Source organism: Botryllus schlosseri, chromosome 11, assembly GCF_051294905.1.
Source record: "Botryllus schlosseri isolate E-star chromosome 11, Bs_hap1, whole genome shotgun sequence".
NCBI lineage: Eukaryota > Metazoa > Chordata > Ascidiacea > Stolidobranchia > Styelidae > Botryllus > Botryllus schlosseri.
In genome coordinates, this window is record NC_137246.1 from 14,749,621 (window position 1) to 14,762,697 (window position 13,077).

Below are 13,077 nucleotides of genomic sequence, written 5' to 3' on the forward strand. Positions count from 1 at the left end.
GATCCCGGAAAACTCGTTCTGATTCAGTAAGCCAGATTCGGAGTGAGAATTCCCGGTTTTACGCGGACGGCATGTTCAGTCAATATCGCGAATCCATGTTTTCGGTCGCAGTCATTTCTAACGAAACTTGATGGTTAGGAGTACCAATGCGGGCGTTGATCGTACATGCTAAAATTTAAGTGCCACATAAGTACAGGCATATTCCGTTGAAGTGTGTCATCAGCATATATTCCACGACTCGGGGTGCCGTGGTGATATAAAGATGAATTTACATCGAATACGAGCAGATAGGCGCTTGTATCACCATGATCAAATTACCAATCGCCATACCATAGATTGATTAAATAGTACAGCGGTAGTATATGCCTACTTCGTTTGCAACACACGGGAATGAAATATTATGAGCTATGGCTTCTGTAGCCTATAAGAAATCTGAATCACAATGTCATAATGGATGAAAATGGAATCTCAGCTTCTGCGACCAATGAATCTCGTGGTAATTTTGCAGTAATGAGAAACAAAAACGCGTAAATTGAAATTCCAGATAACTTTATTCGCCACACCGCCGCAGTCGGCATCTTTGTAGCTCTTCAAAGAGTTTGCTTAGGCCTCGGCTGACTCATAAACTGTATACCTAATTCTGAAATGGGAGTTTCTCATATAAAGCGCAAGAGGAGTATTCTGTTGATATATGCTTAGCAGTGATGAAAATTTCCTTATTCCGTTAGTGAGGTAACTTCAATTGGATTGCATGGCTCCTAAAAACAAGGTAGGCCAGAGCATATTAAGTAAGTGGGTGATTCCTCAGGAAAAATGCATAAAGTGAAATATCGACCACGTATGCATCATATAATATCGTGTATCCCAGTGTGATGATGATTTGACAATCGGTGCCGTATACAGCTGTGCAATATCTGTGTTCTCCACGGACAAATCCGTCTATTTGACTACGTCTCTTACGTTGAAACAGCATAGCGTGTTTGAGCACTCTCACAACTGTATTATTGTTGCTCGTTATCCACTAATAAAAAAATTCTGCATCAATTCTACCGTAGGAAAATGGACGACAATAAATTTCATTTTCCGTTAAATAAATATTGCGATCAGAGAGGTACGGCGAGCGGTGTGGATTTTCAGCAAACTAAACGTCTTTTGAAGTTGATTCACGCGTGTCGCCCTGAGCGGAGAAAGCCAAACAAGATAAATACGCAAGCCCAGTAAGAATAATACGCGACGGATGTAGAGTATAATACTAGTGATGCATGAAGTGGACCAATCTGTCCTGTGACACCATATCGAATCTGGCTTATATTTTATTTCCAGGTGTATTGGGCAAATGAACCTGTAATGGCACGAGTGTGTGATTGAAACAGGATCGCTGGGTGGTGGTAGTCGGGAGTGTCTCTGGATGAGCAATATTACATTCCTTGTCTGTTCGTCCTGAAGTAACTAATTAAGATAATAATCACTGTGATAAAGAGGCCGCCGCCATAATTATTACAGAAAGCGGGTGACGGATGTTAACCGAGGAACTCATCTCGTTTCCTAACGCCCTAGTATTTATTTCGGTAGTTTGGTCGTTCGACAAGATTTGTCCTATCGAACTGTTCTCAATCTTTAACTTAATTCACCTGCTTAAAGTATTCGTTCGGGAACTTGATTATCCAGAACTATCTAGGATTTCCCTAGTATCCATTTATCTCGCTTCGAGAAGTGCTCTTGAGAACAGCTGCCGAGTGCGATCAAGTAGAGCAGCAAGAAAGTTCCATATAGTAGAGGTTGCACAGTGTACGCGGACATACAAGCATTGAAGCACGCGAGAAATATTACTGCTAAATGTTCGTGTTCGTACACTGTTATTTAACCCCTCGTACCGCCTTGATTACGTCGCTTGTTGTATTGTACTTCTCCGCGGCTATGATGATATTTCCGAATTCCCAATCCTTGATGCACGCAAGTCAATATTTTCGATCAATTATATAGCTCGTAAAATGAATATCTATTTGGTATAAATACAGTCGAGTAGTTTGGTACGCATGCAACCTATCATCATCTTACGTTAGTGGATCGCGAGCAGCTTTAACCCGACCACCTCGTGTTAATGAAATACTTGGCGAGCATGGGAATGCGGATGGCGAGATTTCACACAATAGAGAATGTGTGTACAACAAATAGAAACACTACACACTATTACCGAGTGCAGCAACAGTCCAAAAGGCAGCGTGCTGCCGTACCCGCATGTTTCAGTGTCAAAATTGCTTGTTGCTTCCGACGAGCGTCACATCACCTGTTGTTATTCGGACACATACAGACCCCGCGAAATTCAGTTGGTATCGCCTACACAGGAAGCCACGCGAGTGACATTAGGATTCGCGAAATCTGCAAACAATAACATAATATTTCCACACTTCTCAACCTTTATAGACAATCAATGACCATGGGTAAATTCAAACCCATTGTGTGGCACGCTTCGCCTACTCCAGTATCATTTGATAGTTCCGCTGAACTTTGAACCGTGAAATTTAAAAAAATAACTTCTGTATAGGCCCGGCAAATAAGATTGTTTTATAAATAGATAGGCTGTGACTCACCAAGAGAAATGCTCGGAGTTTCCGAGGATGTATCGTGTTCAAGCTGAAATTTCCATCCATTTCAAGTGCAGGATTTGCATGTAGTGAAGTCCTGTATGTCGACAACTAGTCGGAGGCTATTTTGTTGTGTGCCTTCTGAATTATGTGCCTTTGCGTTCATCTATTTCATTTGCTGTAAAGTTAACCCATGTATTTTTGTTTTGATAATACAACGTTATTTTTACTGTCCTTTTCGCAATGGCCCGGACGGTTTGCCGCATGATATTATTACTTATATTTCCTTTATCAAATATCACCTCGATTGCGGAGAAGTTTGCCTCTCATTAATAGTCTAGAACTCTTGGTATTCTACACATCTAGGGTTGCATTTAAAACAAAAATCAATCTAAACAAGCCCTTGTTTAAAACATGTTTTAAATATTTTTTGAACCGTGACGTCACTAACATTCAAATGTGACGTCATACTGGAGCGACATTCACAATTGAAAATATAGCTCCTTTGATTAAATATCTAGGTACTATAGCTGTTGAACCGACTATTTTGTGGGTTCCAACCATCCCATATCGTATACGTCGGCTATATCGATTGGTAATCGTCCATAGGCCCATATAACATGTTTTTGGAAAGTATTTACACAATTATGGCATAACTATACAGCTTTAAAAAACGCAATTTTGTTTTTTAAAAAGGCCTTTGTTCAAAACACTGTCTAAAACATGTTTAAAGCAAAGTGTTTTAAACAACCATTTGTTTTAGATGAAACCCTATCTCTACATCTAGTGATGCAGACACACCTGTAGTACACCTGGAAAAAAATCTATTCTGTGAAAAGAATTCCCAAGAAATTTCGCCGTTAATTGAAAGCGTGGGTTTTAGTTTTCAAAACTTTGAAATATTGCTTAATACAATTGTTCACATATCGGCGACGATCACGGTGCGATTCATACCAACAAGTGAAGCACATTGCTGCTCAGTGCTCCGGCACGAATGGAATTAACCTCGTCAGCGCCACCCCTCGAGTCGAATGCGGTTACATCAAGACAAGTTTCTTGTCGTGTCATAGAGATATATTTGTGACAGGATATTCGGCGGTGGTGATGGCGATGTTGCTAACATTTCCAGTCACAAATATGTATAGAATATATTCCACATTAAACATATACTTGTTTTGCTTTCGCGCAGACTTGGTGATAGCTATCATCTGTCCTTTTATCGCTAGCCGACCCCTTACCCGTGGTTCACGTCACCAATTTTTGGTTGTCCCAGAGTCTCACTAGTTATACACTCTGTAATATAATCAAAGGCGCGTGTAAACAGTAAACACGCACAACAGTTTGGGAGGGACTTAACGGGTTGAGTTTTTAATATAACCTCACAACACAGATAAATTGTAGGGATGGTGTGAACCTCTGCAAGGTTCAGGTTTGTGTGAACGCGAACCTTTTTGAAAGGTTCTGTGTGAACGCGAACGTGAACCTCATGACGTCACGTGACGTCATATTGCTCATTTCAACCCTTTATTGCCTATATATATGTATTGTACATGTACACGATACCTAGCGACGAATGGGGTCACATAATGGCACAGTGCGGAAGTACATATTGACGTTTTAAACGTCGCCAAATGTATCAACTGAGGCAATCAAATGATATAATAATCCCATAAAATCAATATCTTCCGTCGCTTTGCCAACAATTTCGACGAGGATTTGCCAGGGAATTTAAGCTTACGCGTTAACGGTCTCGACCTGACCGAACAATGTATTCGGCGTCCGAGTATTGCTACATGGATATTGAGCAGAGCTAGGTTTTTACATCAGAAAACGAAATCAATCTCATTGATTGGTTGAATAAGCATCATTCGCTGACTACATGCTGTGTATTTCGCTCTTGATGTAATGCGATTTCGGGTCAAGCTCACAGAAAAGAGTCACTAAATATTCACAAACGGAAAGCTGGATATTTCGAGAAAACTTTTGTAACAATGCAAGTAAAATTATTGAGAATGTCAAGGTGCATGCTCGTTTAGTGTTGATTTTTTATGCTGTCTGCGCCATGCATAGTGTGGCTTGCAGTTGAAATGCAATAAATTTGACCCAAATATGGTATATTGAAGTGAAATTTGCAATATATGAAAAAGGTTCACAGTGCAGAACCTACCAAGGTTCTGTTGTGAACGCGAACCTCAAACTTTCCAAGGTTCACACCCAGAACGCGAACGTGAACCTCACGTTCACACCATCCCTAATAAATTGTGTTAGTGAACGCAGCTCATCACCAATTACCATGCCTAAAACGCAAATTTTGAGGAGTCACGCGCGATTTTCGTCCCTTTGACCGCTGGCTACTGCCAATGCGCAGATGGGCACGCCATGAGCCTTTTGAAACAATCGTCATCCAGTAATTTGGCGTGTAATGTGTAATCTCGAAGAACGGAAATAATCCATCTACAATCCTCCGTCAGTCAACATGAATTTATGATACTGCCATCGCTAGCTGTCGCTATCGCCTAGCGCAAATATCAAACTTGAAGGGAAAATAAATATAAATATAATTTAAAGACCCTGTATAGACGTCACACCATGTCACATCGCTTTGTTTGTGAATTTTTATCATTTCCTATTTACCAGTGCTCGAATCAACTTTATGAAGTGTTATGTTCTTAGTAATATTTCGAAGATAGGATATACGCATGACCTTAACTAATGTGCGTGTACTGTTCACGTCCTCAGGCGTATGTTGGGAAAATGATGCCTAAAATTGTTATCTTTTTCGCCCAGTCCTCTTCAGGAATGCGAACAGGACGTTTTACATTTTCATCCTACCTTGTATATGGGGTCTAAATAAAAAAGGTCCTCACTTTCGACCAGTCCTTTTCTAATCACGCGCTCATTGCCATTTGGCTAGGTGCTGAAGCCCTAGTTCATATCATCCGTGAAACTATTATGGCTTTGTGGGAGCTCTGAAAATAAGAATACAAGTTAAAAATAAGACTAAATCTTATGAACCAGGATAATGTAATTTCATAAGAAAATAAGAAAATAGTCTTAGGACGGTGGGGCAATCCAGATTATATTTCTGAAAATTCAGGCGATACATCAAAGGAATTTTCAATATCAATGTGACGTCACTTTATTGCTGAGCACCCGCCCAACATATTTGACTCTTCTGGGTAATTGGGATTACGTACAGTAGGAGCTGAATGACATCGTTTTAATTAACTTTATTCCGATATTTATGCACAGCTCGTGCCGTTAACCAACCCTCCCCCAAAGTGAACCCTGAACACTAATCATGAAAGTGTAGCCTACGGTGATAAGGTTGATATCTATTTACTTAGTAGATAATACTATAATGAGAAGACAGTGACCTTTTTCTAGTCTGGACTTGGTCTATGATATATCAAAAAAGAATCTAATGTCCAACGTAGCATAGATAGTAGATATACTGGAATTATAAAAGCAAATGTTTATTTTTCCGGGTATTTCTGTTGCATTTGCTGTGTATATGCTTTTTATGGACAGTGGAACCCGCTTCAGTATCTCAACTGTGGCAACTGTCGATTCATTGAATGATGAAGACTGAAGAGCCAGCCATTGCTAAAGTAACCATAACAACGTCGAGATGAAATTACGCGACGACGCTGTATTCATTATGAAACAAGTCTAGGCAATTCCCGACCAGAGCGACGAGCACTTTGTATCGCTAACGCCGAGCCTAGACAGAATCAATAGTAGAGTATAGGTTAACAATGTACGAGTTATGTTTGAGCTTACGATTTAAGATCAAATTAAAGAGTAGTAAATCTTACTGAAGCCAGACAAAACATTATCAGAGTAAATTTGTCGATAGAGTATTTGCATATGCTCCAAGGTCTTTTAATTTCCGCAGGTGTAGGACATAGATTGGAGCTTTGCTAGTGATCGCGACGCGGTCTAATCATGGGAGAGCCTAATGCTGATAAGCGATATGAGTTCCTCAGTGATTATGTGCTGCAAACTCTGAAGCTAAAGAATGACAAGTGGCAAAAACTGATGGGAGTGGAAGAGAGCAAAATTCTCATACAAGAATTTTTTGACAAAACTGATATACCCGTGCTGGTTATCAGTTCGAGCGCAGCCGGGGCCCTCACGCCGACATATCAATTCCCAACCTCTACCAAAACGAAAGCAGTGTATTTCATCAGAAAGAGCAAAGAGACAATTTCACCGGACGGAATAAAGCAGCAACTACTTTACGGTGATATATCATATGCGCCATTGGATCAACTGTCTTCATTAGTTGACGAGGTTGGTTCAAGCAATTTCTAGCGATAGTTATTTTAGTCAAGTCCAGCAGGTACCCAACGTTGAACGTGTTTACTGTTTAGTAATGTTATTGAGCGAAACGTTGCTTAGCAACAGTGTTCTTGAATAAACAGACACATACACTTGGATAAAATGATGTATTGAATTCCTTCTTGTGTAAATATGTGTTTAGTCGCCTCCGCGGCTATCTATTTCGTCATATGTTTCGAGTCCTATCCCTATATATCCGTGGTCTCCAACTCAAATGTGCTTGCGGGAAAATTTACTAGCTTGGAAGACGTCGCCGGAGCTCATAATCGCCATGGCATTCAATTTCAATGTCCTACGAGTAAGACCGTATTTAACGAAATGGAAGTGTCTGATTGAAAGTGGGCTGCTGCTGCGTCTTGGCATTCCGCATCCGCACGTATCGTAAAAATACACCTTTACTGGCGTCTAGTAAATCGTGCGAAGCAATCGACCCGCGAGTTGGACATTTGACATGCCACCCACACCCACAACTATAGGTAAAATAATTCGCAATTTAACTACGGTTGATTCGATATCACGACATTTGAGCAGTGTACATTTTTTCGGGTGTGCTCGTGACAAATACTAATATAGCAGTCATTCTCCAAGTCAAATATTTAAGCAACATATCAACATGAACTATACTAAAATAATCATTTTCGTTCCACAGTAATAGACAATCTACAATCGCCAACCGACGGTTAACGTGGCTCCCTCAATGACTGCTTATGCAACTCAAAAATAACAGCACATAATTGTCCACTACACAAAACTGGTTGATGCTACTTTACTCTTTTACACGGGAAAAGCTACACATTTACACGAGGTTTCCCCGTAACCCGTACTGACAGCATATTATGCTGTGGAACAGTGAGCTGGTAGTCGCGAAGCCGGGTAAAACAGCTGATAAAGATTATACGGATCAGAGCGTAAAGTAAAATAATAAATAAACGGGACCAAGCTCAAGACTTGGCAAAGAATTTTAACGTAATGTTAACATTTGGCAGGGAATTAGAACAAGACTCCCGCACTGTGTTTCAAAATCGTGTCACAGGCCGCATGAACGGACCACATGGGCTAATACCGAAGCTAGATGAATTAATACTTCAATAGCAAAGTATATTTGCGTGATATTAGAAATCCGTGCCACTCTCAGCTGTATCGCGTTGACATAGCTAAGGATAGGCCAACACAATGAGTGGTTGTATTGTATAGCTTTCTCCAGTATTCCTCTTTATTACTGAATATTGATGCCAGACTGAGTCACAGTTGTTATGCTAGCAATTTGTTAATGCAATCAGCAACAGATTTCCCGCCATATTGCAGACTTGGACAACTAGAAAATTTTCAGCTTTTCCAAATTAGATCAGGTTTAATGCTAACCTGGAGATGATAAAGCTATGTTGACGGAGTATACAAGATCTGTAGCTTTATTACGCTCTACCAATCAATTCTGCAACGATTTATTGAATATTCATAAAGATCTCTGTTCTTGCAATATTTTCTCATAGTATTTGGCAATAGGCCAATTTCGAAAATGTTTGAATACATATCTGGGAGTTGTGGGAATATATTTCAAGCTCATTCTGGCATGTTATGCGCACAGTCATCGCGATTATATCACTGGTAGTGACAAAAATTGTGGCCGCTTGGGAATCAATGCCGATGTATTACCAAATCATTTGCCCATGACTATGACCATGAAAGATAAGGCTTATATATATATATTTGGCGTCACAAATATTGCCACCACAATTTAAAATGAAATACTACCAATTCAGACTCAGATAATTTCAAGCTCGAAGTAGTGACGAGGCAGAATTGCGAAAACCTAACGCCGCATCAGGAAGATATCAACCGATCGTCGTCACATGTCTTTTGTTTCATCGAAATTGTTCTAATCGTTGTCAATGGACAATAGATCATCTTTTCCAGTCCATTATTCCAAACTTCAGTGTGGTAGTGAGACCTAAGACTTTTCGTATCGTGTTTTCTTGAGGCATTGTTGAAAATGTTGTAATTGTAACACAATAAAAACAATGCTGTGTTACGATACAGTTCGCCTATGACAATACAATGCAGCTATGCTACCGCTTGCTTCCGAACTGAAAATAGAATCCAAAAAGCTGCCCTTGCAGGCATAATGAGCCTATATACGACTACAGCAGGGGTCGGTAACCCTTGGCACTCGTGCCAATTGTGGCAAGCGAGATGATTTTTCGTGGCACGCCAATGAATTGACATGTTAGTTGCAAAAAGTGAAACATGGTTTTCAAAATGGAAATAACTCGAAGGTGATCAATCAATATAAAGCAGTGTCTTTTGGGGCAAGTTCTGTTTTTCTTGGACATTTTCACCGCACTTGGCGCGATTTAGTAGAACCTAGTTTGGTTTTAATGTGGATGACCCCAAAGAAACATCGAAAAAATACAAAATATGCTTAATATACAGCAATGACTCCAAACGTATTAGCAATTATGAGAGAGCGGCATGCTAATATCGTATGTGGGAGCCCGACTATTTATAGCAGCCGACATTTCGGCCCTGGGTGTTTCTAAGCTAGGAGACACTAAGAGATATAACGTTTCAGGAAACATGCGACTACGTGAAATGCACTCCTAAAATGAATGGCGGCGATAAAACCATGAAATTAAATAACCGCCGCGTGTTGGTCAAAACGTTCGATTTTGATATGTTCAGGCGTCGAAATAACCGTTGCCGAACAGGTGTCTGAGCCGCACGGTGCAAATGAGACCCACAGTGAAAAATAATGAGCCCTGCGACGAAATGCGAATTTGGAGTCGTGTTCGTCTCACGAAAGGAGATTTTATTTCGTCTGGTTTGTCTTTACCGCGATCTTTACAGCTTTACATACAAACCAAGTGTGTCATGACACCGATTGTATGATACATGGGTGGGCAAATTTTTCATGATCAAGTCCTACCATCGTAATAACGTTGGTGTCCGACGCGCGTGTCTCTTATTGGCTATGGTGCTGAACACAGGGGATTTGTAAACGATAAAAGCAACCAAGACGATTGATCTTAACGCAATAAATTAAGCAAATATTATGTACATTAATATGGTGCGGTAGCGATCAGAATTTATACCTTTCGCCACCATTGCCAGCTTCAGATAAGCGGTTGGTGGAATTCCGTTCTTGAAACGATAAAATGACAAAACTAAAAATGTTTGGCACGCCAGTTGGTAAAATTTTTGCAATTCAAATAGTTTGGCGCGCTGCACACGAAAGTTTGCCTACCCTCTGTACCAGGGCCTACGATACTATTACTTATCGTAGGCCCCGCCTGGGCTCACAGTATCTACGTGGAGGATCGGATGCCAATTTCCACCAGCACAATGTCACCTTGCACGATTTAATTTCCTTTTCTGACACACCAAGCCTAAATTATTCATGGACCTGCAATGCAGGGATTTATTCCGTGTCCCAGTGATACACAACACAGTCTTGAGCAGTATAATACATTAAATAGTCTAATACAGTGGTCCTTAGACGGTGTTGCACGGAGCGCTAGGGATTCCATGACCCAATCCCAGGGATTCAGAGAAGATTAAGATACACAGTACACACTCAACTCGTACATATGATTCGTGATGATACGCTAGGCTTACCATATTTTGGAAATCTAAAAAGAGGACACTTTTTCAGAAATTTGAGACTTGCAAAACAGGAGAAGAATTCTCAAAATCCGGTGAATTTTTCCCACTTTGTGATCGGTTGACTAAAAAAAAGGTCATCTTTCCACCCAGAGCTAAAATAACCGTTTTTCACTCCGAAATACCCGCCGGAGCGTCAGTTATGTGCTAATTTACGGCATGTCACTCGAAATTTGCTCTAAATCTGACCTAAATTTTCAAAAAAGAGGACAAAATCTCAAAAAAGAGGACAAAAGGGCGTCCTCCGAGGACACTTTCAAAAAAGAGGACAAATACTCTTAAAAGAGGACGTATGGTAACCCTATGATACGCCCTTCTTTGCCCGATCGGTAGTCGAATTATGACTGTTGTGGAGGTACGCCGTGTACAGTGGCCTACGCACCAGAGGTTTGAGTTCAAAATCGAAACCTCGACCATCGGAAATCCCATCCATCTCCAATATTTATAAGCTCAATTGTAATTAAGCATATTGTATTGCGCTGTTGCGTTTCGACCGAACAATACGATGTCACTTTCCAAGATGAAGCCTATAGTAATATATTAAAAGTCCACTGTCCAGTTTAGCGTGTATTGTGGTAGATTTTTGTTTCTATGACTAAGCGAAAATTAGGGTGTCTGCGAACTCTTGTAGATTAGCGTAAGTGTTCCGCGGGTGAGTAAATGTTAAGAACCATTGGTATAATGTTTTTACCAATAATTCCTATGGCGTCGGTGTTACGACTAGGCAGCAGTGCTTGAAGCTCATTTTGGCAAATTCATATCTTCCTTGCACGACGAACATTGACGTCATATTCAACTGACGCCGTGAACGTATTATCTTCATACTGTGCTTATAAGTTCTGGAAAAATCTTCTTCGGTGGACCATGATCACTAAATATTCGATATCAACGTCTGAATCTTTTGAAAAGTAATTCATTCTTCTCGATTAATATTTGTTAATTACTCCACTGCAGATTATGACTATGCCTGTATTGTCTCGCGTTATGACAATCCCTACTGCCCACTAGTGATACCAATGCTAAACTACAATTCCCACAAAAGTGAAACTTTGGCCGAAGAATGGCGCGTTTGGCCGCGAAGCCTTGCCGCGACCAAAGTCACTCAACAATGACATCTATGGCATGTCATAGTTGAGTGGATTTCAGCGTAATCTGGCAACGTGGTAAGGTGCAACTTCCTCGGCAGCGCTAGCAGCCTAGCATGCGAAGTTAGGTACACAAGCACAATGGTTGGCTAGTCGACGGCAGTGCACTCTAGTACAGGGGTTTTTGGAGTAGGCGCGTGAACGATTTTAAGGGCCGCACGAAGCATTCTGAGGGGAATGATGAATTTTCGAACTGAGAATGAGTTTGAGTTCGGCTGAAATTTCGAGGTGTTCAACAGCAGCAATATAGTTATTAAACTTATTATTGTAATTACATTGTGATCTTCATCATTTGGTCGCCCCTACATATCGTACACCGATGCCTAATCAAGGGTGGTCAAAGATTAGTCATTGTTGGTACTCAAGCAGGGTTGTAATGACTCGAGTCACGATTTTCTGATGACTCGACTTGACTCGAGTCATTTTCTCTAAATACGGAAATGACTCGAGTCGACTCGAGTCAATCTGTGTATTGACTCGACTTGGACTCGAGTCATTCCACATGACTCGAAGCAAGTCATATGACTCGAGACTCATACGGCGAAGACCGACATTTCATTATAATTTCGAAAATGAGTAAAGTAACCGCATGGGATTTCGTCTATTGGTATACTAGTTCTTGAAAATGCGACCCAAAACTGCTAAAAGTGAGAAAAATTAGTATAATATAAATACTAACCATTCGATATCACCAAACAGAGTTGGTAAAATAGGCTTTACCAATACTTTAACTGGAAACTGAGCAGTCAACACTATGACTTGTACTCGTACTCGAGTCATAATACCATGACTCGGACTCGACCCTCTGTTCGATGACTTGGACTCGGACTTGACTCGGTAGTGAATTGAAAATGACTCGACTTGACTCGAGTCAAAACTATAAAAGTGAGATTGACTTGTGACTCGGAGCCTTGTGACTTGGTTACAACCTTGTACTCAAGTAGCCGCAGAAGCAACGTCGTAAGTTTCTAGTCAATTACGAGTAGAAGTAGACATTTGCCAGTAACCATCCTGTACCCAGCTTTAGCTTATAAAAAAGCTGAACCTAGAAGTGAAATATCCCTTGAGTAAGTATAGTACAAGTAGGCAAGACCTGCTTAAGTGCTTCGAAAAATTAGAAGTAGGCCTACTTCGTTACTGACCGCTTCCCTTTGCTTAATTTTGACTGATACCTATTCTCAGACGTTGCATATAAGTATTTCCGACAAAGTTCATCAATACCCTTGAAACATGTTTGCGATTTTCTTTCAGTCGTTACTTGTAGTTTGATGTAGACCTTTCTTGATATGTATCACAATCACTGTTAATGTTGCACACCTCTGGTTTACAACATTATAATGGACACT

The 13,077-nt window shown here is 40.5% G+C and overlaps 1 protein-coding gene across 1 annotated transcript in view; it reads left to right on the top strand.

The window, feature by feature from the left end:
• Positions 1-13,077, top strand: part of LOC145451148 (dynein beta chain, ciliary-like) — a 346,083-nt gene that overhangs the window by 291,802 nt on the left and 41,204 nt on the right. Inside the window, exon 2 of the mRNA XM_080329651.1 lies at positions 6,482-6,881. Within this exon, the coding sequence (XP_080185777.1) occupies positions 6,534-6,881 (348 nt within the window). The 5' untranslated portion in view covers positions 6,482-6,533. The remainder of the gene's footprint in view (positions 1-6,481; positions 6,882-13,077) is intronic.